The sequence below is a fragment of the Pelophylax lessonae genome, assembly GCF_965119305.1.
Source record: "Pelophylax lessonae genome assembly, chromosome: 4".
Taxonomy (NCBI): Eukaryota; Metazoa; Chordata; class Amphibia; order Anura; family Ranidae; genus Pelophylax; species Pelophylax lessonae.
The window spans coordinates 273,243,838-273,271,835 of NC_138771.1; the positions used below are offsets into that span (position 1 = coordinate 273,243,838).

General features: G+C 45.0%; 1 protein-coding gene across 3 annotated transcripts in view; it reads right to left on the reverse strand.

Annotated features, from left to right (window-relative positions):
- Positions 1-1,479: 1,479 nt before the first annotated feature.
- Positions 1,480-27,998, reverse strand: part of VEZT (vezatin, adherens junctions transmembrane protein) — a 98,264-nt gene continuing 71,745 nt past the window's right edge. For all 3 annotated transcript variants that reach the window (XM_082254734.1, XM_082254733.1, XM_082254732.1), the window contains exons 7-12: positions 24,171-24,318; positions 21,198-21,529; positions 11,859-12,052; positions 10,056-10,156; positions 9,686-9,893; positions 1,480-2,569 (exon numbers count right to left, since the gene is read on the reverse strand). In XM_082254734.1, the coding sequence (XP_082110860.1) occupies positions 2,049-2,569; positions 9,686-9,893; positions 10,056-10,156; positions 11,859-12,052; positions 21,198-21,529; positions 24,171-24,318 (1,504 nt within the window). In that variant the 3' untranslated portion in view covers positions 1,480-2,048. The remainder of the gene's footprint in view (positions 2,570-9,685; positions 9,894-10,055; positions 10,157-11,858; positions 12,053-21,197; positions 21,530-24,170; positions 24,319-27,998) is intronic.

Below are 27,998 nucleotides of genomic sequence, written 5' to 3' on the forward strand. Positions count from 1 at the left end.
TACTGGGATCATGGTTGCTTTTTTCAACCTGGAAACGGGAGGGTCCACCCCAGGTGGACTAGTCCACTTTTTTAAAAGTGATTCCTCAAAAGGCTAACGTACTACAAAACGTTTGGGGACCACAAAGAGTAGCTTGGTTGTTCCCATTCCTTATAGGTAAACCTGTCAAAATAAGGCAGATAAGGAAATACCCTTGGTGAGCGAGGTGACTTATGCGTACCAAATGACACAGCCACGTCCGTGGCCACATCAGCTGCATCGTCCATTTTAAAGTCTCACACACTGCAGTAATAAGTGAGTCTACCACCGCTTTCTCATTCGCTGCTACGCCTGTGGAGGAATCATCCTCACGATCGGACGAATCAGGGGGCGTGATATCAAGTCCCCCTGGACAGGCACATCCATGGCAGCATCAGGCTCAAAATCAGATGAGATAGATTGAGCAGGGGAAGGCAGGGTATGCTTCCTCCTGTGCCTTTGCCCACACGCCACTTCCACCTAGGATATGAAGGGATGGGAAGCTGGAGTTCCGTGGGACCTGCCACCTCCATGAGGGGGTCAGTGGGGGTGATGTGACCCTGAGGCCCAATAGGGAAAAGGAGGACCCTTGTTTAACTCGTGGCCAGCCTCTGTCTGTGAGGCCGACCTAGTGCGTAGCTGCGTTCTGCATGCGCTCGCTGGCTGGGCTGGGGGGGCACTAAATCTAGATTATCCAGCCTGTCGCCCAGCCCAGAAGTCGATTGTAGATCTCTCAAGAAAAAAGCAAAAAAGATGCAAGGAAGGAGAAAGATTCCTAGGACCAAGAGATCCCAGCAGGGAGTCTAGGTCATTACTCCTGACTAGACAGATTAAAACTGGTTACCTACAGCAGAGAGGGGGTTATATATATCATTTGAGGATGGTCCATGGGTGTAGCCAAGTGTTTTTTGTTCTGCCTAGTCCTACTCCTGGAGGAGGCAATATAACCCAGTAGTTATGATTTATGGAGGGGGGGAGAGAGAGAGAGAGAGAGAGAGAGAGAGAGAGAGAAAGAGAGAGCGAGATATCAGGTGGGTTGGGATTACGATCCGAACAGACCTGAGCCCATCCCTATTTAACAGTCCACAGGTCTAAAACAGAAGGCTGAATCTTCCTTCTGTTGTGTACTGGATTTTGCTGACATCCCCCCCATCCTCAGGTAGTAGAATGCATATACAGTACATGTCACTAAACCGAACTCTAACCCACCGTGTAGTCAATTCTATTCTCAAATGGAAACGTTACTTTATGCATTTTTTAAAATATGGTTCTGACTACCATGACACAGATAGCAGGAATATATAATGAAGTCTGGTTTTATGCTCTGCATCAGTATGATTGTATTTTGCAGTTATACTAAAAATGTAATTGGTAAGGTAAAGGAATGGGAAGCAAATAACTATCTGAGAGGCATGAGTTATACATATGTGTAAGACAAAAAATAATAATTCAGCAAACATTAAATTTTACTTTTTATTTAAAAAAGACATTCTAAACTCAGGTAAGTAGAACATTTTAAGAAATTTAGTCACAAAGGAACAACATCATTAGCCAGTACATACTGGAAAGATAGAACCAAAGTGGCAAAGATATTTGTCTGGATTTCTAAAACAAACCATCATATTGTTTAGAAATCAAGACAGCAGAAGAGGAGGACACAGTATTATTGTTCTGGAACAAAAAGAAATAATTTGAATAAATAACATTAAAATAAGAAAATAACCAAATAAATATTAGGCAGTTGCATTGGTTTGTACAATTATTACATACTGTAGACGGCTGCCAGTGAACTAGAGGAACAAACTCCACCAGTTTAGAGGCCTGGACTGAAGAGTAGTAACTGTAAAAACACTAAACTGTTTATAACATAATAAAGCAGCCTGGGGTAGGCTTACTGAGACACTGCAGGCTTTCCAGGCACAGAGGATGTTTATCACCACCATTCTAATGTGTGACTGCACAACCAGCACACATTCTAGCTTTCTCTCAGACAGAAACTGAAAGGCCTGTCATGCCTAGAACCAAGTGGGTTATTCTTCGTGTTCCGAACATCTGTCATCACCACTTATTTCATCTTGAACATGAGTCTCCCCGCACTCAGTATCATTATTATCATCATCATCTTCCCACTCGTCCCCAAAAGTCTGCTCTTGAAAAAAAGTGAAGGTAAGTGACCGTGCAGCCACTTGTGCTGCTACCCCAGAGGCAAAGTGTAAATCTGATGACTGATGGATCCGAGCCAGCCTCTCTTTAATGGAGTCAGGCAGCACGGTCCTAGGTTCAGGACGAGGCTCTACATTCTCTTTGCTACTGGCTAATACAGGCTTTTCAAGCAGACGAAATGAGTCCATCTCATTTATATGGTCATTAACAGGTAAGTCTAGTGTCTCATGAGTGGTGGCTTCTTTGTGAACAGGTTCAGTCCCATTTAATTGTGTTACATCTTCATGAAATCTCTGTGTCTTGCTATCATATTGGGCATCATGTTCTGGTTCTTCAGTTGGCGTAGAAAGATTCACAGTCTGTTCGTTTGTCAAAGGTTTCACTGCAGCTTTAAAAATAATATAAAAATATTGCTAAAATTAGATTACAGAATTTGTTTTACTTCTTAGTAATAGAAATGCTAAATATTAACTTAATCTAAGTTGTGATGACTATGATTCCTGGGGCCGAGGTGGCTGCTGGTATGCCTCCTCTGGTACCACAATGTCAGTCCTGGGACTCGGAAATGTGAAATGGTTGTGCACGAGTAGTAGGCTTTGTAAAGGAATCATAAAAAGGAATGATATGCTGGGACAAAAAGGAAATAAAGGCAAACATTACCCTTAACTACTTTTTTCAGTTCATAGTGGAAACTGGGTAGCTGAACCATCTTATATAAAGTATCTAGTCTTATATATTTTGTCGGGTGAGCTTCAGTGATGACATTTCTTCACAGTAATTTTTGCTGCCAACCACATAGGACTAAAACAAAGGTGTCACTTCTCATAGTTGGACACCAACAGTGTCATAGGTATGGAGACACCAATTTTCAGGATTCCAAAAGTTAAAGGGCTTGAGCTATATTGTTTAATCTGTGTGCCCAAAGGAAGTTTTTAAGCATTAGGCTGCCAACAGCTATAAAAAGAGAGCTGCTCAACCCAACAATTTGCAGCAAAACACTCATGTTGGGAGAAAGAGGGTTAGGGCTTGGATCAAAGTTGAGAAAACCTGATGTGTTTGCGTCTGTGCTCCACTGAGATAAAACATCCCAGCAGACCCTGCCAGACATTTATATTTCTCCCAGCACTGTGTAAGAAAGATGCTGCAGGGATGTTAGATTGTGCCTCCAGAGCCAACTGCCCTCATAAGGGATTGGGTACCCATAAAAGAAATCTACACTTAATTGATGGGTGTCCATAGCAAATTAAATTTGAATATCTGTGTTGGGGGATATGCGCCTTGAAAAAGGGAGCTATTGAGAGCGCTAGGATTGCTGCATTACAGACCCATTTTGTCCTAGTTCCACGTGTTTGTCAGTGCAAAACAAAATGTATTTGTGGTGAGGCCTAAGTGGCATAATTTGTCCCATTAAGGAGAATATGTATTTAAAGAGTCTGCTGGTCTTCAGTATCTGGCAATTCTGGTCTGTGTATGAAAAGTGCAACTAGTGATAGAAAGTAAAATATGTTTGTTTAAATGTAGGAAATAGTCAAAATTATTAGTAGAGCTTTCCCTGTTCATAAAAATTGTTTTCAGTGTAGTTCCTAACATCCAATGGGAATTAGCACTAATGCACTCAACAACAAGGAATAACACATTTTATACCAAACATTTCTTTGCTCTTCAAATGTGTAATGACTTCTCTATTTTAAAAAAAAACTGCAATCTTCACTATCCATTAAATACTTTATTGAGCAAACAGATCGATGTAAGCGCTCAACCAAATGGATTTTGATGTAGTAAAGTAAAAGTGGATTTTTGCACTCAACATAAATCCCATTTCATGGAGTTCATCGATAGACACAGGAATCGTAAACAACTGGGCTATACAGCTGCTTACAGGAGGATTTGGGCAAATGGAAAAAAAAAAAACACAGGCACCAGCCATGTGCTACCCCTTTCACTTCCAGCAGGTTTCAGTTTTGAACAAAAGCAATACTAAAAGAAAGAGAATACACACAGAGGAGTGTGAGGTCAATGTTTTTTATGGAAAACCAGGTGAAAGCCTTACAACTTTGGTAAAGGCAACACGTTTGGATGATAATCTGGCTGAGGTGAAAAGCAAAAATAATTTTAGGAAGGAGGTTCTAGGCCTCAACACCACCTTGATGTTATGCAAGACCAAAATATGGTTGTTTACAGGACAAAGGTGTTATCTAGACCAGCAGTCGCCAACCAGTGGTCCATGAGAAAATTTTGGTGTTCCCCAGGGGTTCTGCCGCAAATTAACATTGTGGTGGATGTATAAGGAGGTGAGATCCATTGATGTGTAAGACAGCAGTGTGATGCAGAGTGCTTGGGAGGGGCAGAGACCTGGACTTATGTGTATAAGGCATGTAAAATTCATGTTACTGATCTGTGGGATTCAAATTTGTGAGTTTAACGGTCGATGAGATCCATAAGGTTGGCGACCACCGATCTAGACACATGCCATACAGTTGTAATGACAACGTGGAAAGCAAACTTGTAAGAGTTGAAAAGGAATATCCCAGATAAAAACAAAAACAAAAAAAACCCACATTTTTGAACCGAAGAGCGGAGAGAACCAAGTTCAGATCCCTACGAGTCATGGGTGAATGCACAAGGAGAGCTACACAGGAGACACGCTCAAAAAACCTCCAAAAAGTCCTAATCCAAAAATTGAAGGCTAGCCATCTGTGGAACAAGTTCATAAAACCCGAGATCTGGCTCTTGATTGTACTATGGGCCAACTATATATCTACAAACTGCGGCCCTCCAGATTTTACAGAACTACAAGTCCAATCATGCCTCTTTTGCCTTTGGGAGTCATGCTTGTAACTGTCAGCCGTGCAATGCCTCAGGGGACTTGTCGTTTGGAAACAGCTGGAGAGCCGCAGTTTGACACCTGTGATCTAGACCTTGCAAAAAGAGATACTTCTGCTCCTCTTCCTTCAGCCATGCAATTAAAGCCAGCAACTGTGAAACAGGATGATAAAGGAGACTGAAGGTCTTGAAGATCAGAAGAGCCCACAGAGCACAAGGTATTTAAGGGGTCAGAACCTTGGTAGACACCCAAGGTGCTGGGGACCCATAACAAAATGAAGGAGGGTCTGATGCGCTGGACAAAGAGGGACATGCAAGTATGCGCCATGTTCAGATGCAAGTCATGCTGATGGAGGGAGGCTCTGACAGACCTGGTAGATTGCATTCAGAATTTTTTGGACCCGATTGAAGACATTATGGCCTTGAGATGTCAAATGTGGCAGATGCCCTCTTTTGGTTTGGAAACTGTCAAAAGGTTGGAGTAGGTTTCCTTAATTATTTTAACAATAGGAACTGGGGTGACAACCCCCTGATACAGAAAGGCTTGCAAGGGCTATATTAAGATCTACTAATCTAGCACAGCCAAATTGTAAGCCAAGAACCAGGGAGGAAACAAAGCAAAACTCTAGCTTGTAGCCCCTGGAAACCCCCTTCTGTACCCAGACATCTGAAATGCGGTCTGTCAAAGTGTTTGCAAAGGCTAACAGATATCCTCCACTTTGGAAAGTGGGGCACCCCTTCATGCCAGAAGATTGGTCCGCAAGGTTAGGGGACTTGGAAGTTCAAGGCATGCAGTTTAACTGGGTACTTTGTTTTGGTCTAGGTTTTTTTTTTTTTGCTGGGGTGCTGCACAACTATGGTGAAATCCTCCCAGAGCCGAGGAGGGGGCCACACCTGAGGGAGCTAAGGCTGACTCTGAGGACTCAAGTAAAGGACAGTATTCTACCAGGCTGTTCGTGAACTGCAGACATCACTGGAGCAGTTAGTGGACTGAGCTGAAGGAACCATTCCAATGGGACTGCTCCCAGTGGTCCTGGGGTCCAAAATGTTTCACTGCAAGAAAGGCACAATGAAGTTTGAGAAAAAAAGACAGGTTCTTGATTACTAGCAAACTTGCAGCTCATAGCAGGAGAGGCTCAAACCAATAGAGGTGACCTAGCCACTGCAAAGACCAACTCAGGAGGGTACCCATTTCACTTGTGAGAAGGAACAGTGCCAGGGATGGTTTACCTCACACTGAATGGTTGGAAGAAGAGTGCAGGGCATGCTTCTGACACTCCACCAAGAGATTATGTCAGTGCTCTAATTCCCAGCATTAACCTTTTCTATGGAAACCATCAGAAAACAACAATAAAAAAGATACCCAACAGTTTTATTCATGAGGTAGTTCACAGTGCACAGCCTACATGGCCCACTTAGCAATAGTTTTTAATAGTTTGGAGGCCATACTTCAACCCTGCAGGATGAGTATGGAGCTATTATGGAATGCTGGGAATGGAAGGGGTTTTCCTAGATAAGTCACTGTTTTTGTTTGCCAGTGTCCAAATTCTTTTGTAGGTGGTAGGGATGCACCGAAATGAAAATTTTGGGCCGAAACCGAAAATGCAGGATGCTCTTGGCCGAAAACCGAAAATTACTTTTTCCCCCCCAAATAATTTTAACAGATAGAAGAGGGGCATACACCAAAAACAGGCAGCGACGTACACCTGTCGCTGCCACCCTGTCACAGTATATGTACTGTGATGGGTTGGCAAGAGGTTAATTTAATTACCAATGGTATTAGTATTATGCAGCATGAGGGGGTTAATGTATTGTCACTGCTGGTCACTGCTGCATTAGTGACCAACCAGTGGCAGTTATTTAACCGCTTTGTGCTGCATTAGTGCAACCAGTATCAGTGTTAATTACCAATGGTTGCACTAATGCAGCACAAAGGGGTTAATTAACTGCCACTGGTTGGTCACTAATGCATCAGTGACCAGCAGTGACAATACATTAACCCCTCATGCTGCATAATACTAATTCCATATGTAAGCTGCCTCAGCAACCCCCCCCCCCCCCACCCCCACTGCCTCAGCGTCCCTCCGCATCCCAAGGATGCAATCTCCTTACCCTCACTCTGCTCCTTTTTTTTTTTTTTTCTTCTTCAGCATAATGATCAAACAAATAAAAAAAGCAGTCAATGTATGGGTTGCATAAGTGCTCAATGGAACTTGGAAGAACAGAGGGGGGGGGGGGGCAGATAGGGGAGACAAGGGAGGGAGATAGGGACAGTTATGTGTAATGAAAAGTGTAAATGCAGTGCTCAGTGCTCACTCGTTCAAGGTCAGAGGGCGAGGAGAAGGCTGGATGGCTCAGGTATCATTCACGAGGCTTGGAATGTGTAGCTGCTTGCTGTTCTTCATATTTCCCGCCCACATCCCTCTCTCTGTCCTGCACATTCGCTGAGATAGGAGAGTGGGCGGCCCCGGCCAGACACAGAAAACCTGGGGTGGGAGGGGGGAGGAGGATGAGCTGCATGCCTTTCTCCTCTCCTGTCCGTGTCTGGGAGGGGTGAGTACTGCTCGCTGCTGGGCTGCGTGATAGACGAGATGACACAGACGCTCTGCTCAGCTGCAGCCACGGCCCATAATTGAAAAGACTGATTCTCTTATCCTACGGACGGGAGAATCAGGGACTTTTCAAACCTGAGCTGCGCCCTCCTCCTTCCTCACGGCGGCCATTAATTTCGGCACTTTTAACCTATTTTCGGCCGAAATGGGATAGGCTCATTTTCGGCCGAAAATTTCGGTGGCCGAAATTTCGGTGCATCCCTAGTAGGCGGCAATGTAACTCAGCTGTTTCAGTATCCTGTGTCCCCTGAGTGAAGGAGAAATAAGCATTCTAGTGGCCTGGTCCACAGTTCAGGTATTGCAAAGCCATCAACCCACTTTATGGATGATGCTTTTTTTTTTTGTAACAGATGTGTTATTAAGAGCACAACTTCGAGTAAAACATTTTTTTAAACATCTAAGCAAAATAGGGAAGAGTAGAACTGTCTCTCTATTGTTAAAGTGGTTGTAAAGGCTAAAGGTTTTTACCTTCAAAAAGGAAAAGTACAGCCAAAGCTCATTTGGCTGTACTTCTCTAGTGGATCACAGGAGTGCAGTTCGTTCTGCACTCCTGTGACCAGTTTTCAGCAGACAGCAGGTTGAAGTCCACTCTCTGCTGACGTCACAGAGCCAGTCCTCGGGCGTCATCACGACCATAGAGTCCGGATCGGACCACATGCCTGGACCGGCACCCGGCTCAGCCTATTAGCGAGTCGATGAGAGTTTGAGCTGGCCGCTCCCGCCCCTGCACAGCGCTCCAGTGAGCATGGAGGGGCAGAGCAGAGAGCTCTCTGCTCACAGAGCTGTGAGAACTGAGTGTTCGATCGCTTGGTTCTCAGTGTTAGAGGCGCCGGGGGGGACCGATGCTGCATCCGCCTAGGTAAGTATAAATCTAAAAAAAAACCCTATACATCTCTGATGCATTCTCTACATTAAGGCAAGAACATTCTATTGTCAGATTCCCCCCCGCCCAAATACTTACCTGAGCCCAATCTTAATCTGGCGCTGCACTCTTTCTCCCTCCTCAATGGCTCATGCTGCTTTCAATCAAATCCAGTGATGAGGGAGCGGGGCCAAGCTGCACTGTGTGTGCTCAGGATCAAGCCCGCACATGTTCCACCCCACCATAGGAAGTGGCTTCCTATGGTTGCACAGGGAAAAGAGGAGGAGCCCAGAGAGCCAGAGGGAGACCCCATAAAAGGATTGGGGTTTCTTTGCCTAAAACCATCGCACAAAGCGGGTACATATACCATGTTTGTTTTTTTATTAATAACTTTACAATCACTTTAGGTTCTTAACTTACTTCATTCTCCTCAAACAAAATGAAGAGAATTTCTCCAGGTGGGACACAGACAGCTGTACAAATGTACAGGGTCCTGTCCAATTCCCACTGCAGTAAAAAAAATATTTTGTTTCTGTATGTGTTCTCTCTGGAGAGATTCTCTCCTCTTCCTGTCTCGGTGAAGAAAAATCTAGAACATGTGTGTCGAACACAAGGCCCGCGGGCCTTCAGGCCATTTCATGTGGCCCTTGCACCTCTCCTGCAGCTTACCCCCTCATCTCTGTCCCCACCTTGTCAGTAGTTGGCAGCAGAGAGGAGAATAGAACTCCTCTCTGTTCAGCTGCAGAACCACCTCATCTCTGCCTCCCCTTGTCTTAGCATTCAGAAAACTCCAGCCCTCCTTTGGTCCTCCTCTAGACCCTGCACTTTCTGCTGCCCAGCTCCATCCCTAGCTTCTTCCAGTCAGCAGCACAAGGTAAAGGGGGTGCACTGTGATGTAGGGAATGGTGGGGGACTCTTGATAGTGGGGGGGGGCTCTTGACATCTGATGTAAGGGGGAGTAGGGTGCACTGGACATCTAGTCTTACAGAAACAACTGGCCCTTTGAGGGCAACCATAATGCTGATGCGGCCCGCAATGAAATTGAGTTTTACTCCCCTGATCTAGAGGATCTAACCCTTCCATAGAATATCCAAAACTTAAAAGAAGTTTAACTGGATGGAGGCTACCTGGTACACTTGTGTATGAAGTAGTGGAAGTAGTGGTAATACTTTGGAAGCTGGAATTAAGAAGGACCTTTAATACACACCATGATCACTAAAAAGCAGTTGCTTCCATTTTTGTCTTTCTTCTTCTGACGCTTTTAAGCCTAATACAGCCTTTAGCTCTTGCAAAACTCTCTTAGACTCCTCCCTTTCTCGCTTCTGTCTTTCTCTCTCTTCTGGTGTAAATAAGTAGACATCCTCCCTGCTAAATTCATTGTCTACAGCAATGTCTTCCACATAGGCTTCTAATTCCTGAAATAAAGAAAGAACAGCAATAGGTTAGCAAAGTAAAGTGACATTTTAGCAGTAATTTCAGTCAGGGGGGATCCAGAGCATTATGCCTACCTCACATAATAACTACACAAGCAAAACATGGAGGTTGATGGTAAGATAATAAACTAGTGCACAGATTACCTGTTCCTCTGGCACCGGATCTCGGTCTTCAATTCTTAAGGGGGGAGGCACATTGGGCACCATAAGGCAATGTGAATTTTCACAAGTGTTGTTTGCGGTTTCTAGAGACACAAGGTTAAATATATCAATGATCTGACATGTGTGGCACAATGTACAGTAATGCCTAGTAACTAAACACGATGAGAAAATCGGACAAAACATACCGCTTTTGGAGCGATTGTCCGATAATCTGATCATTAGTACACAGTGTTTGAGAGCCGATCAAGACAGTTCATGCGAAAATATCCGAAAGGACAAGCGTGAACATTTTTCTCGTACTATAACTGAAGGAACCATTTTTAATTAAAAAATTAAACAAAACAAAAAAAATTATATATATATATATATATATATATATATATATATATATATATATATATATAAAAATTAAAATCACGTGACCAAGACCACGCATGCTCGGAAACGACAGACTACATTACCATACAATACAACACATCCGTTCAGAAGTTGTATTCGGTCATATAGGAATTTTTGTAACTTTAGTAACCTATTGGCTAGCATGAAAAAAAAAAAATGTATAATAAACGAGCAAAAATGATCATTCGTCCTATATTCTTATGGCATGTACGAGGCTTAAGCAATATAACCGCTAAACCAGAAAACTGCATTAAAATTAGAGGGGAATAGTGCAATTTGCATCATTCGTATTTTTTCCTGTGTTATTTAAAAATAAAAATTGTACATTTATGACCTGAAAGAACAATTTTAGGATTGTAAGCTCAAACAAGCAGGGCCCTCCGATTCCTCCTGTATTGCATTGTGTTGTAACTGTACTGTCTGCCCTCATGTTGGAAAGCGCTGTGCAAACTGTTGGCGCTATATAATGCCTTTATAACAACAACAATTGATAAGCCTGGGTAAAAATGTTATTCTCATTATTTTATCCCACTTCACAGGCTATGAATGAAATGCAAAAGCATCAATAAAACATTATCTATGTGGTACTGGGCATAACATTTTTTTTTCATGGCTAAGATTGTCTGTAAATGAATAACTGATGTAATAATGTTGACCGCTATGAACAACCCAAATTAAATAAAATTTCCACTATTTTAAAGCATTACTCCACGTTTGTTGAGAGAAAAAAACATTCCCCTCTGAGTGATCTATGTACATTGCAAGTATTATAGCAACCTTTGCTGCAGTTTCCTACCTTTAGTTATTATGAAGAAATCACCACTTTTGCTGAGTTGGTCTAATGGGAGTGGTTTCATAATTATCAATCAGCTGTGCATCTGCAAAGCTCTACTGAGGAAATCGGCTGGGCCTGCATCTCTTTCTATTGGGAGTATCTCACCAAAAATGACATTTTTGTTGCAGGGGATGCCAGAAATCTGACTTGTATCTTAGGCAGACTTCTGGGAAAATTGGTGAGCCAATCACACAAGCAGGAAATGATGTTTCTGGGGTGTGGTCAGTACACATTCTGTGTACAGAACAACTCCAGGTAGCCATATTGTATTGCATTTTCAGAAAATTACAGCGGCTGCAGATTGAAAAGGAAAGGTCATTTTTAATAACATTCAATTACAATATGATTTGTGTCGCAATTGTACACACTATATTATTTTTTCTTTATTTGCTATTTTATTTCCCCCACGAAAGTGGAGTAACCCTTTAAGTCAAAACACATGGTCAGCAGATGGCTGCAAATTCCATGTGTGTAATTTTATAGGCAGCAATAACAGAGACCTGCATTGTCAAAGAAAATAATGAAACCAGTACAACAGAGGTGTATTATACCTTTTATAGCTGGGGGTCTCCGAACCATCCTTTCCACCTGACACAATGCCTCCTCCCAGCATGTGTTACTGGCCTGCACATGGGGCTGTATCAGCCTTAATTTTTCTTCCAGGATGAATGAAGCTTCAGTGGTCATGCTTTGGGTTTCCTTAGAGGATGCAAGCTTTTCTAGTTCATCCTCGAGTATGATCACTCTGGACAAGAAAGATACAAAACAACACCAGTATATATATATATATATATATATATATATATATATATATATATATATATATATAGGCCTGCTGGTTGCATTTCATTTCTTCATGCTATTTCTATGACATTGTGCAATTATGCAGTTTCATGTGTGTTTTATAATCTCCTAAAGCCTTATTGACACTGTTTATATATTAGTTGTTCCCAAATCAAAACTATGACCATAATCAGCTCACCCATGCCTTAAAGAGGAAGTAAACCCTCCTCTGACACTTTTACCTATAGGTAAGCCTATATTAAGGCTTACCTATAGGTACTGTAAATATCTCCTAAACATGTACCGTTTAGGAGATATTTACCTTACATGCAGCCAGTGACGTCACTGGCGCATGTGCTCTGAAGAATGGCTGCTGGTGCCGTTTCTTCAGAGCCCCGTGCCGTGACCATCGGCTCCCGCACACGTGCGCGGGAGTGACGTCACCGCGGCTCCGGCCAATCAGATGGCCAGATGCCGCGATCCCGGAAGACGGGCGACTGGACACGTCGCCCGTCATACAGGTGAGCGGGCGGCACGGCGGGGGCTCGTTCTTAGGTAAGTATTTCATAATGAGCTAGTATGCGATGCATACTAGCTCATTATGGGTTTCTCTTTCAGGTTGCAGCAAAAAAAAAAAAAAAAGTTTCATGGGTTTACAACCTCTTTAAACAGATGCAGATCAGCTATTTAATGGCTAGGCAGAGCAGAAACAGGTCCATAAATGTAGATAATATGAATACCATATCCTGAAATAAAATCAATTGCTGCATCCTATTCTGCAAATGCTAATTGTCTGGTTGTTGAACTGCCATTATGGCATCCATACGTTGTGGTACTTACCTGTTATGACTATGCAAGTAAGGATATCTGACTTTACTGACTGGCACACTTGTTTCATGTCAGTAAAGCGCATTACTGAAGCCAGTGTTTAAGTGTAATAGCCAACAACCAGCATATTGAAAATGAGTAAGCAATTAGCAATGGCAGCCCTCATGTTTTCCTCAGTAAAGGTTTACATTAAAGTGGATGTAAACCCTCACATATACCCAATGAAGTGAAGTGAACAGCCTCAGATGATACACAGAGATGAAACAAATCTCCCTACATAAGTTTTACATGTGCTGTCTTCAGCTTTATATATTCTTTAGAAAGTGCACATCATGTTAGAGATTTTCTCTTCCTGTTCAGCTCGGGGAGTGGATTCTTGACATACAGCCAAGACAGCTGATTGGATGTAAGACACCCCTCCCCCTTCCACATAGGCAGAGACTTGCAGAGCTGTGCTGAGACAAGACAAGCTCTCTGCCAATTTATTTTTAGCAACCTCCCACACACAAATTTCAGCCTGGTCTTATCTTGGTTGATGGAGAACTTGTCAGAAGTTATCACGCTGATAACATAGCAACAAAACAGCAGAAAGACATGCGACTTAGGGCTTTGGAGAGAGATAAGAAAACACTGAAAATATATGTGCTTAGGTCAAATTTCCTAAATCAGGTTTACATCCACTTTAGGACTTGCATTGTTTCATTTTGTTTAAAGGCACAGGGTATGTGGTGTTAGCTGGCCACAGCTGTGGTTGTCAGGTAATAATCAGGGTGTTTAAAGAACAAGGAATTCTACAAAAGATGGCCTAATCCCACAATGCATAGTTCTCAGTATTACTAAGACAGCCTAAAAAGATCCACAGCTCAGGTGGGAGAATCTGTCCACAACAACTATTAGTCATACACTCCACAAATCTGGCTTTTATGGAAGAGTGGCACAAAGAAAGCCATTGTTGAATGAAAGTCTAAAGAAGTCCTGTTTGCGAGAAGCCATGTGGGGGAAACAGCCAACATGAGGAAGAAGGTGCTCTGGTCAGATGAGACCAAAACTGAACTTTTTGGCCTAAAAGCAAAACACTATGTGTGGGGGAAAACTAACACTGCACATCACCCTGAACACACCATTCCCACTGTGAAACATGGTGGCAGCATCATGTTGTGGGGATGCTTTTCTTCAGCAGGGACTGGAAAGCTGGTCAGAGTTTATGGGAAGATGGATGGAACCAAATACTTAGAATAAAACTTGTTAGAGTCTGCAAAAGACTTGTGACTGGGGCGGAGGTTCACCTTCCAGCGGGACAACGACCCTAAACATACAGCCACAATGGAATGGTTTCGATCAAAGCATATTTATGTGTTAGAATGGCCCAGTGAAAGTCCAGACCTAAATCCAATTGAGAACCTGGGGCAAGACTTGAAAATTGCTGTTCACAGATGCTCTTCATCCAATCTGACAGCTTGAGCTATTTTGCTAAGAAGAATGGGCAAAAAAGGTCACTCTCCAGATGTGCAAAGCTGGTAGAGACATACCCAAAAAGACTTGCAGCTGTAATTGCAGTGATTCATGGAGGCTGAACACAAATGCACGCCAAACTTTTTCCATATTTGTAAAAAAAATTTGAAAAAACATTTATCATCAATTTTCTTCCACTTCACAATTATGTACCACTTTCTGTTGGTCTATCACATACAATCCCAATAAAATACATTTACGTTTTTGGTTGTAAAATGACAAAATGTGGAAAATTTCAAGGGGTATAAATACTTTTTCAAGGCAATGTATGCTGTAGCTGCTAGCGATAATTGCAAGACAATCTAGCAGGCTGGTTGTACCCAAGTTGATCGATTACCTTGGTACATTCAGCCTGCCCATTCACAGAATTCAGCCAGCCTAACACAAAAGAATGTTTATTGTATGCACAGAGAATTAGTTATCCCCAAATAACCAGAACATACCCTTATTTTACTACTTAACCCATTCATTTCAGCAGATCACCCTGTATAAGCACTTAACAGTTTCATCTCCTCTTCCATGATTCTATTTTTAATTTTTTGTTGGAAAACAAAATTATAAAAGCACATTCAGTATGTATCAATTCTGTATCATAAGTAATTACAAAGTTATAGACTCATAAATAGACACAGTCGAAATGTGAAAACCGGTGTGAGAGTTGAAGTGGATACGTATACAGTAGATATATATATAATTTTCAATTTGAAAAACTGAATTTTTGTAAAATCTTACCTGTAAAATTCCTTTCTCTGAGTCCTCCGACAGTCGCCGCCTCTTCATATTCGTCACATATGGGGTATTAGACTTTGCTCCGAAGGAGTAGCTAGGCAACAGAATATGTTAACAATAAAGCTTTAACATATCCCACCCTCAAGGGGTGGTCCCCTCAGTCAATACCCTCCTACTTCCTGCAACCATATCTCAGTTTTAGTGGAATAGCAGTAGAGTATACAATCAAACCCCAAAAGAGGGGCGGGGGCGGCGACTGTCGGAGGACTCAGAGAAAGGAATTTTACAGGTAAGATTTTACAAAAATTCCGTTTTCTCTTACGTCCTCCGACAGTCGCCGCCTCTTCATATTCGTCACATATGGGGACGTCCCAAAGCAGTGCAAACATGAGGGGTGGGAAACGCATCCGCGCCGAAAGGCAACGCAGTCTCCACATCAAAGAAAGGAACCTTACCAAAGGAAGGAAACCAGCTGGGCAACAGCAAAAATAAGTGCTCAACAGGAGCAACAACCCAGGAAAAGACAAAAAAACCAGGGGATACAAAACTTATCCCAACAGCCAGGAGTCCCCAACAAGGGACCCTAGGGAACAGCCGCACTAAGAACCTTGCGGCCAAAGGAAGCATCCGCCGATGCCTGAAAATCTACTTTGTAGAATTTTGTGAAAGTGTGCACGGTCGACCAAGTCGCCGCCTTACACACCTGGGCTACAGAAGCCCCATGACGACAGGCCCAAGACGTACTCAGAGATCTAGTAGAGTGCGCCTTCACAGGCACAGGGGGAACCTTCCCCTGCAAAGCATAGGCCTGTTCAATGGTCTGCCTGATCCATTTGGCGATGGTAGAGGCCGAAGCCGCCATGCCCTTCCGAGGACCCTCTGGAAGAACAAACAAGGAGTCCGTCTTTCGAAAAGACTCAGTCGATTTAAGGTAAACCCTCATCGCCCGAACAACATCCAGAGAGTGCAATCTCACCTCCTTTGGATGTTTAGGCTTCGTGCACAACGAAGGCAAGACAATATCCTCATTAAGATGGAATTCCGAAACTCGTTTCGGCAGAAAAGAAGGATTAGGTCGCAAGACCACCTTATCCAAATGAATAACCAGGTACGGAGACTTGCAGGACAAAGCCGCCAGTTCCGACACTCTGCGAGCCGAAGTGATCGCCACCAAAAAGGCGACCTTTTTGGACAACATAGACAACGAGATCTCCCTGATCTGTTCAAAAGGAGCACGTTGTAACACAGAGAGAACGAGATTCAAGTCCCAAGGGGGCAGAGGATCCCGCCTCGGGGGAACCAGATGCCGCACACCCTGAACAAAGGTGCCAACCAAAGGATTGGAAGCCACGGGACGTTGAAACAGAACGGCCAGAGCAGACACCTGACCCTTTATCGTAGCCAGCGCCAAACGCTGATCAACACCCGTTTGAAGGAAAGACAGCACACGGGACACCGAGTACGTGCGGGGTGAAAACCCCCTGGACTCACACCAGGCAAAATAGGCCTTCCAAGTACAGTAATAAACCCTCCCCGAGGAAGACTTCCTCGCGTTGATTAAAGTATGAACGACCTCCGGAGAGAGACCCCTCTCCTTCAGGACCTCGGTTTCAACAGCCAGGCCGTCAAAGCCAGCGACTGTAAAGCAGGATGGTATATCGGTCCTTGAGACAGTAGATCGTCTCGAAGAGGCAGACGCCACGGGGCGTCGACCGCCAGATTCACGAGGTCTGCGTACCAGGACCGGCGAGGCCAGTCCGGTGCCACAAGAATCACCGTGTTGCGTTCCGAGTGTAACCTGCGAAGGAACCTGGACAGCAACTGAATCGGTGGAAACGCGTACATCAGCCTGTACGGATGCCACGGGGCCACTAACGCGTCCGACGCGTCTGCCCGAGGGTCGCGCGTCCTTGCCACGAACCTCTTCACCTTGTTGTTGAGGCGAGACGCGAACAGGTCCACTTCTGGAAGACCCCACTTCGCGCACAACGTCTGGAAGACAGCCGGATGGAGAGACCATTCCCCCTGATCCAGGGTCTGGCGACTCAGATAGTCCGCCTGCCAGTTCTCCACTCCCGGAATGTGAACCGCCGTTATCGCCGGGACATGAGTCTCGGCCCAAGACAGAATGTCGGCCACTTCTCGAGCCGCTCGGGCACTCCTGGTGCCCCCTTGGTGGTTGATGTAGGCCACCGCCGTGGCATTGTCCGTCTGCACCCGAACCGGGCAGCCCTGCAGCCGGTCCGTCCAGCGATGAAGACAGAGCCTTATCGCACGCAATTCCAGAATGTTGATCGGAAGGGAAGACTCCCCCTCCGACCAAGTCCCCTGAGCGGACAGAACGCCCAGAACTCCACTCCAGCCCGACAGGCTGGCATCCGTGGTGATCACCGTCCACGAGATCGGACGAAACGACTTGCCCCCGGACACCAAAGGGGACTGGAGCCACCACAGAAGGTTTTCCCTGGTGCGAAGACTCAACGAGATTTGAAGATCCAGAGATTGAGGTCGCCCGTCCCACCTGGACAGGATCTCCGCTTGGAGACCCCGCGTGTGAAACTGTGCGAAAGGAATCGCCTCGAAGGCCGAGACCATCAATCCCAGACATCTCATACACGTCCGCAGAGACGAGTTCGGAACGTCCCTGAGGGACCTGACTTCCTCCCGGAGAGTCCTGAGTTTGTCTTCCGGCAGGAAGACCTTCGCCTGCACCGAGTCCAGTATCATTCCCAGATAGGGGAGACGAACCGACGGACTCAGTGTCGACTTCGGAAAATTTATCGTCCAACCAAACTCCTGCAGAGTTTGCATTGTGACAGACAGGTCCTTCTCCAGACCTTGTCTGGTCGCAGACCGAACCAGAATGTCGTCCAGATACCCCAGGACAGAAATGCCCTGGGCCCTCAATAATGCCAGAACCGGTGCAAGCACCTTGGTGAAGACCCGCGGAGCCGAGGCGAGACCAAAGGGCAACGCCACGAACTGGTAGTGATCCTCCGCAATGGCAAAACGAAGGTACCTCTGATGACCCTCGAATATGGGGATGTGAAGGTACGCATCCTTCAAATCGATGGAGGCCATGAATTCCCCCGGAACCAGGGCAGCCACCACCGACCGCAGGGATTCCATGCAGAACTTGCGAACCCGCACAGAGCGGTTCAGAGCCTTCAAGTCCAGAATCGGACGAACCTTGCCCTCCTTTCTGGGCACGGTGAACAGATTGGAATAAAACCCCCGAAACCTGTCCCGATGAGGCACCGGGACCACCACTCCCTGAGCCCTCAGGTCCCGCACCGCCAGGTGCAGATCCCGCAGGCGCTCTGGAGACAGTTGAAGATTTGAGGGAAAAAATCTGCTCTCCGGCCGAGAGAGAAACTCGATCTTGTAACCAGATCGAACGATTTCCAGAACCCATCTGTCCCGCACACGGGCCAACCAGGGCTGAAGAAAACCGAGCAAGCGTCCCCCCACCCCAAAACTGGGTGAGGGCGCCCCTTCAGGCCGAACTGTTATGGGCTGCAGGTCCGGATTGGCCGGACTTCTGTTTCCCAGACCAGGGCTTCTTCTGAGAGCCTTGACCTTTGAACGGTTTGCCCTTGTAGTGCGGCCGAAAGGCACGAAAGGACCCCTGAGGGGGCCGAAAATTTGCATGCTTCTTCCCAGAAGCCCCCTTAGCCTTGGGGAAATGGGGCAAGAGAGTGCTCTTACCCCCGGTGATCCCCTTAATCAACACATCCAGGGACTCCCCAAAAAGGCGAGACCCATCATAAGGCAGATTGGCTAAGGTCTTACGTGAAGATTGGTCCACCGACCAACATTTTAACCAAACCAGACAACACCGCCACGCTGTGCACACGTGCAGCCAACGGAATCAAGTCCAGGTCCGCATCACACAGATACATGACACCCTGGTGGATCTGATCCACCATATCCAGGGTCGCCGCCGAGGCCGAATCGGCCACTAGGACGCGCCTAAGCATCTGCGTCCAACTTGCGATCGCCTGGGCCGCAATGAGAGAAGCAAACAGAGCCTTAAGCATAGAACCCGTAACAGAATAAGTATGACGGGCAAGAGACTCCAGTCTCCTATCCGTGGCATCACGGAAAATAGGGGAACCCTCTGCAGGAATCGCAGTGGCTTTGTTCAAAACCGCAATTGCATGATCCACTGGTGGAGGCACACACCACCGTTCATCAGTGGCAGGCGAAAAAGGATAACGCAGCTTGAATTTACTTGGTACCGCAAAAGGTTTGCGCAGATCGCGCCATTGATCCTTAACGGCGCGCTGAAAATCAGCATTGCAGGGAAAAACCTGCGGCGTCCTGCGTTTTCTCTGCGTCCCATAAGCCGCCAAGGCAGCGGGGGGACACACTTCGTCCTGCAAACGCAGCGTTTGCTTAATGGAAGCAATCAACTCATCCATGATTGCAAGCTCTTCAGGCGAGCCAGGGGGAGAATTATCGACCCCCTCAACTTCAGCCTCCACCTCAGACCCCACTAGATCAAGAGAGGAGCGGGACCCCGATAAGGAGGTCCCTGCCAGAACAGCCCCATCACCTTCACCCTCAGAATCAGAGGACAGAGCAACTCTGGGCCGTTTAGTAGATTGAGCAGCCACCAGCATTTGCACCTGAGCAGCAAGGCCAGCCACAATAGTGGCTAAATCCCCCCCTGGGGGGGAAACAGCGGTCCCCTGGCTTTCCACCAATACTGTAGGAAATTTGCCCTCCTGAGAATCCATTGCCCCTGTAATGCCAGACAACCAAGGGTTAACTGCCCCTTTTTAGCAAGCGCGGCAAGCGCAGCCCACCGCACCACACTCAAGCACAATGAGACCCCCACAGGGAATATGCAAACTGAACACAGGCAATGGATAGCAAGAACAGAAGGATAAAACCTGAGGAGACCCTCGCCGCTGCTGCTGCCTCGATCGGTGTTCCTGGAAAGAGGAAGTGATGCTGCCAGGGCGCTCTATGTAAGCCTATGGAGGCTACAAGAAAATGGCCGCCATGCATGTAAACCATGCGGCCGGAGCGGGTGCAGGCAAAATGGCGTCGTTTGGCGCCGAAAACGCCGCTCCACAGTGCATTAAAACACATATTACAATCCAATATAAGGATACATGTTAGATCGCCGCAGCGATCGCTGTATATGCCCAAACATGCCAAGAAAAAACATGCCCCACAGCACACAGCTCTCACACTGCCCAGCCTGACACACACAGTGTCATACAGCTCCCCCCCCCCCCCCTTGCAGCCCACAGCATGCAGCCGAGAGATAGGGAGACAAGCAGTGTGAACAGAGGCAGGTTACACAGTCCCAGACTGACACCCCCCCAGACAGACAGGTCCCCACATAAATACACTTACCTCACATGGCGTGGGGGACCCGCACAGGCGAACAAGCCGCTGCACATGAGGCAGGGAGAGTCGCAATTCAAGACGCACAAAATGGGGGTTAAGAAACCGCACAGCGTCCAGTGAGGTAGCCACCTCACCAATCATCCCTGCACCGAACAGGGATGGGTCGTTCACTATGCCAGGAGCGTTACCTGGCTGAACGCTCGATGGCAGACTGGGAAGCCACTGACCCACGACCTGCGACCAGGGGGATCAGCCCGAGACCCAGTCCGCATGATCCTCTTCGTCCGAAGAACTAACTAACGCTGACAAAATAACAGCTAATAAAAGGTAGAGAGAAAAACTCAAACAAAATATTAAAAAGAAGAAAGAGTCTGGGACAGAAAGTCCCAGCACAGAGAGAGCCAGCCACTCCTGACAAGCTAGACATTAAAACTGAGATATGGTTGCAGGAAGTAGGAGGGTATTGACTGAGGGGACCACCCCTTGAGGGTGGGATATGTTAAAGCTTTATTGTTAACATATTCTGTTGCCTAGCTACTCCTTCGGAGCAAAGTCTAATACCCCATATGTGACGAATATGAAGAGGCGGCGACTGTCGGAGGACGTAAGAGAAACTACTTTTTAACTCTGAATGCACAAATACTCTACAGGGCTTTGCTTAGATATACACTTACTCGTTCAGTAGTGCTTTCAGATGTAGTTGCAGACTGCGTACAGCCCCATGAAGGCTGTACAGCTCCCCGGTTTCCCTTTTTTTCCTGTTTGTGTGCTCTGAGCTGGACTGGTGTTGCGTTTCAAAGTAACGATAAAACTCATAGCTACGTTTCAGTTCGGTCAAGCAGGTAGACTGTGCGTGAGGTAGATCCTGGACCACGTCACACCAAATGTAGTGTGGTAGCAGCTCTGGGTTAGTGATTGGGCCTTGGTATGCATTTTCAGGAGACAGCAGTAGGGCTAGGCGCCGAAAGAACTCTGAACTTTGACCTATCCAGAGCTGAAACAGAACCTGTCAAGACAAAATGAATCCACTTCTGAAAATTCATTGCAGCACAATATCTGAATGTTTAAGGCAGAACAGACAATCATTACAATAAAAGAGATGTGGTGAAATGATGCTTTCATTCTTTAAAATTACCCAAGTTTTCTTAAAATCCTGTAAACCATTTATAAGAAAAAAAAAAAGACATAGAAGAAGATCTTTGTGTTTAAGAGGTTAAAGTGGTTATTAATTGTAAAAAAAAAAAAAAAGTGCGCGGATACAAATAAAAAAGCAGCTACCAAAATCCAATAACTTGATTGGACAGTAATTGAATGTGAAAAATAAATCTGGTGCGCTAAATATAGCGAATTATCCTGGTGTACAGTGGTAAATCATATGTGTATGTCAGAAACACAGCGATGACAAGTGTACAATCATGAATATGCAACGTGACATATAATCAAAAAGTCCATGTGATCATGAGTACTTCAAAATATGAAAACGTGATTAATTCAGAAATAAAAGTCAATTTGTCCTCGTGATCAGTGCATACACTCTTCAACATATATGTGAATGTTCATGATGTTGATTCAATGACAAGAATTCATTGATCCGCGTGGTTGGTGCAAAATCCCACCACCTTACAAGTTATGTTCTTACCAGACGGATATGGTTAAGTGCAAATAGCTCCACTCAAGTGACCTCCTATAAAGTGACAGCGATATGTGCTCCACTGCACACGGGTGAAACACGTATTCATTCAAGCCTCTTACCAGATAAAATAGGTAGGAAGCATGTATGGATCTCTTCCAAAGTAATAACACCCGTATAGGTAGACACTTGAAGGGTTAAGTGGACAAGACAATCCTGTGCTTCCTCCGCTCTCCTGCAGGTGGCATCTCTCAGATGACCCCCTGTCCAGAGAAGTTTCAAGGAGAGGGTAATGTTGGCAGAGCCCACAGACAGATGCTCAGCTACACTGAGAGAGACAGTGCTCAGCTACACTGTCCGTGGGCTCTGCCAACATTACCTTCTCCCTGAGACTTCTCTGGACAGGGGGTCATCTGAGAGGTGCCACCTGCAGGAGAGCGGAGGAAGCCCCGGATTGTCCACTTAACCCTTCAAGTGTCTACCTATACGGGTGTTATTACTTAGGAAGAAATCCATACATGCTTACTACCAGGGCCTTTTTTTTCTCAGAAAATAGGTACAGGAACTCAATCACTACCCCCAAAAAACCCCTCTGCCCCCCAACACACAAACCCTCCAAACCGTATCAAATAGTGGGTGCAGTCAAATTTCACTAACAGTGGGAGGGTCTTAAAGGGACATTAAATACCAGGAGTGCATTAGTACATAGTGCAGAGTTCGGGAGAGGGGGTTACACACAGAGTGCAGAGTCTGGGGGTACACTACGTACATAGTGCAAAATTAAGGTGTGCACTTTACACAGAGTGCAGAGTTCAGCCTTCTTCCACAGCTGCACCCCCCATTCACATCTCACTTTCACCCCTCTTCAGCTCTGACCTCTGCATACAACCCCCCCTCCACTGCCCCCATCTTATCCCTACCTCCTTAAAAGATCCATTATCTTCCACATGTCTTACTTTTGTTGCTGTATCAGGTTGAAGCACCCAGTTGGCTCTAGTACCTCCCCACACACTGTAGGTGGCTCGGCCTCTCTCACCTGCTTGGAGCTACTCCAGTAGTGGTGTTAGCATCTGCACCCCAGACACCTGCTTCTCCCTTGTCCCCATCCTACACTCAGTGCGAGCCACTCAGGAGATCAGATCTGTGGGTGCCGTTGGGATACAAGCTGTCACTTGTAAACGCAGAAGCCAAACTTTTGTATTTACAAGATATTGGTGAGAAGGAAGCTGAGGGCCTGATCCTGAGGTGGTGGAACTGAGTTCCACCAAGTTCCAGCTGAAAAAAAAAAAGGCTTACTACCTTTTTTTATCTGGTAAGAAGCTTGAATGAATACGTGTTTCACACGTGTACAGTGAAGCACATATCACTGTCACTTTATAGGAGGTCACTTGAGTGGAGCTATTTGCACTTAACCATATCCGTCTGGTAAGAACATAACTTGTAAGGTGGTGGGATTTTGCACCAACCACGCGGATCAATGAATTCTTGTCATTGAATCAACATCATGAACATTCACATATATGTTGAAGAGTGTGTGCACTGATCACGTGGACAAATGGACTTTTATTTCTGAATTTATCACCTTTTCATATTTTGAAAATGCAGCAAAAAAAACGCACCTTCCCGCTACTGGCAGTCAAAATGTTCCTATTCGTCTGTTCAGGAGAAGGAGGTTGAACCTCACCTAACCGCAGCAGCTCCTAAACTCTGCAATAAGTCTAGGTGTACATGGACACATAGGCTTTTATAGAGTTGAGTTTATGAGCTTTGCCAAAAAAGCGAAAAACGTGAAAAGCTCCTAACTCAAGTTTAGGAACTGCTTGTGTACATGACCTACGCCAGTACGGCTTTAAACTCTGGTGACTATTGGGCTGCACTGTCATAAACACCCTGTACAACTGCTGTAACAAGAAAATAGAGATTAGACCATGAAAACAGGCTGTTATATAATTACAATCTAATGACTTCAATTGGGCTTTAATATACAGACGTCAAGCAGTTCCAGTATGATGCCTACCTTCAAAGCAGGGAGGCTAAAGCCATCTGTGAGATTGTGGGCCTCCTCCTCAGACACCTGCTCTTCGCTTAATCCCATGCCCAGGTCTTTCAAAGGAACGACGCAGATGTAGTTAGTCACGTTGTCTATCTCAGAATTTAAGGGATAAGTGATTACAGTTAAGAAAAGTAAGAACTAGTTTGAAAATGCCACACATGCACAGGTTGAGGATCATACATAATAAAGAATGTTCTTATCTTTTTGACTGCTTTTAAACATAGATAAGTCATTTTATTCATACAGTGCGTGATGAAAGCAAAAATGTTACCAGAAATTATTTTAAAAGACATCAAAGACTACAGGTTACCAACCTACATCAGCACATGAGCAGCTTTTCAGATATAAGAGTTGGCAGTAGGCCCGTGAAACATGAAAAATTGCAAAACACTTTAATAGCACTAATTATATCCAGTACATTTGGAAACCCATGCTGGGTGTCATTTGTTTCCTGCGTTTTCTATCTTTATGTGCCTATTCAGAAAACCTAAATGTTTAGCAAGTATTTGGAAGCATCCCTGAAATTGCCAGAAATGCTTTTTTGGCTCAAATTCAGTTTTCTAAATTATAATTTAATGACAATTAGAATATTAAATATTAACAACATTACTCTTGCAAATTCTTGGAACAACATTTCTGTATACCAGTAAATGCATTGGGCTTTTTTTCTGCAGCAACTTCTTAGCACTAGCGGTTTTCAAATGGATAAATCTAAAGCCAACTTTCCAACTTTTTATTTATTTATTTTGGATACATTAGGGTTTCTTTTTCTTGCTATCTGTGTCTCACTGGGGAGACTTCTCTTTATATCTTATCCCGTAAATACAGCAGAAGCGTGAAGACATCTCTCCAAAGTAAGAAAAGTCTCTTTAAAACAGACAAAATATCCCCATGGGTGGATTCCCCCATCAGGGGTCCCCAACCCCCCCGGTCGCCGCCTGTTGATGACCAGACCGCACAGCAGGATATGAGGTGAGCAGCAACAGCGGTCTGTGATTGCCCTGTGCGGACCTCGATCGCGGCTCACCTCCTGCTGTGCGGCCATGCCTTCATGTCCTCTCCCGTCTCCACCGCCCACCCGGCCCACAATGTCATTCAAACAGCAGGGCAGAGGGTCCCCAGTCATCGTCGGTCGGGCAGGGAGCAGGAAGCAGGAAGAGGACACACAGACTGGTCACAGCTTCTGCCCTACCAAAAGGTTAGAGTCCTGTGCAGGGGAGGCAGAGATTAGAGTGGGGAAGTGTCATGTTAGAGAGGAAAGGGGCAGACCGCAGGGGCACTATGATGGAGGAGACTGTGATGGCTAGGGGCACTGTAATATAAAGAGGACTGCACTGTAATCATTATAGTACCCCTTTATAATACAGTGTCCCCTTCACATCAAACCCCCCTTTACAGAGCAGTCCCTGTTACCTTAATGTAAAGGGGCACTGTGATGTAAAAGGGAATTCACTGTAAAGGGGCACTGTGATGTAAAGGGGGGCACTGTGATATAAAGTGGACTACACTGTAAAGGAGGCACTGTGACATAAAGGGTACAGCACTTTAAAGGGTCACTGTAAAGGGGGCACTGTGATATAAAGGGGACTGCACTGTAAAGGGGCCACTGTGATATAAAGGGGACTGCACTGTAAAGGGGCACTGTGATGTGAAGGGGAATCGAGGACACCAATATAAAAAAGGGAGGGCTGTGCTGTAAAAGGGGGGCTGAGGAGAGGACAGACTCTGCGAGTATGTCTGCCTTTATACTTGTAGCACATCCCTCTAATGTACAGAAAGTTCTACAGCACTGATCATATCATAATGGGAAGGGGGGGGGGGTCCAGGGGGTTAAGCCTAGCAATGCATCAGAACATTAAATTTTAATTGGTATAAAGGTTTCACCTTGCCTGGTCCATAACAAACTGTTTCCCTGTTATCCCTTTGTCACCGAGATCAGTTTGATCAGGTGCTTGCCTAGCCAGTAACGGCTAGTAAACAAACAACTGAAACCAGAAAAGACATAATCAACATTACTTCCGGCTTCATTTGTCACAGGAGGGGGGAACTTTTACAGGAAAAAGGATTGCTTGCTCTAAAAAAAAAAAAAAAAAAAAAAAAAAAAAATTATACCAGGATCATGGCTGCAGCTGCACCACTGAATCTCTTATGTGGCTGTTCCACAATGTAAAATAAATGAATGCATATATGAGTAATCTGCCATTGAAAAGGAGACAAACCCTTGTAGAGAGATCTGAATAATTGGGAAAAATGCGCAACCATTTAGCAGCAAAAAGGGGGCATCAAGAACTTTGGGACTATGTGCCACATCCTAATTCATAAGTCAGAAATTGTTAGGGGGGAGATAAATGGACTTTATAGGCACAATTACAAGTTTAGAGTAAAAAACTTTATTGATCAACAATTAAAACCAAAAATAGGGCAGAAACCCACATAAACAAATGAATACACATAATCATACATTACATGAAAAGTAGTGCCTCAGTGTAACTGGACATTACAGGCATCATAAAACATCAATGGTATGGGGACTTGTTACATCTCACAAAATATTTATAATAAGAGAGAAATATACATCACATCCTAGGGGTGTCAGAGGCGGTGCCAAAAAGAAGGCTAGCAGCGTCCCTGAGATCATTTCGTATGACCCTGGAGCGATGAGAAATTCATGTTGCCAGATGCCCATCTGGCCCATCTGGGCATCTGGCTACACGAATTTCTCATCGCTCCAGGGTCGTACGAAATGAACTCAGGGACGCTGCTAGCCTTCTTTTTTGGCACCGCCTCTGAGACCCCTAGGATGTAATGTATATTTCTCTCTTATTATAAATATTTTGTGAGATGTAACAAGTCCCCATACCATTGATGTTTTATGATGCCTGTAATGTCCAGTTACACTGAGGCACTACTTTTCATGTAATGTATGATTATGTGTATTCATTTGTTTATGTGGGTTTCTGCCCTATTTTTGGTTTTAATTGTTGATCAATAAAGTTTTTTACTCTAAACTTGTAATTGTGCCTATAAAGTCCATTTATCTCCCCCTAACAATTTCTGACTTGTAGAGAGATCGTTTGTGAACTCAAAAATCAAATATGAATGCAAATAGAGTGTTTTTCAGAGCTTAGTGAATGTGAGGAATTTTCCAAGATTAATCAAAAGCAAGGAAAAAAAACAGCATTTTTATATGCACATTAACTCAGCAGAGCTTCACCTTAGCTCTGCTAAAAATTCCTGTGCAAAGTAAAACAGTATACTTCCCTTTAGTAAATCAATACTATATTGTCTGGAGCTGGTGGTCATTCCTAAATGCAAATGCCAACTCCCCATGAGATTCTATGGAGAATCCTGGGGAGAAGGGGAGGGACATGGTTATTCTTTTTAGCCTCAGAAGAGAGCATGGCAGCATTCCAGGAACTGACTACTAGGGCTGGTATTGTACAGTATGCATATAGACTTGTGCTATCACTAACAGCAAACTAACTTAAAAAGGGTTACAAAAACTAAAAATTGTTTGCATTAAGGTAAAAAACGTTTTCCGTTTCTCTGTGCCCCCTTTCCCCTGTTTGAAGGGGAAGAGAGGGGAGAAGAGATCAGCGCTGTGCATTGCTGTATCTATTCTCCCCTTACTTCCTCTTCAAACAGCATTTGAGCAGCAGCAGCAGCAGCAGCAGGAGCCATTGGCTCTTGCTACTGTCAATCAGATGCAGTGAAAACGAAGTGGCTTGGCGGGGCGGGCCTAAGTTCCACTGTGAAAGTCTATTGAGCACAGCTCCATAGACACACAGGTAG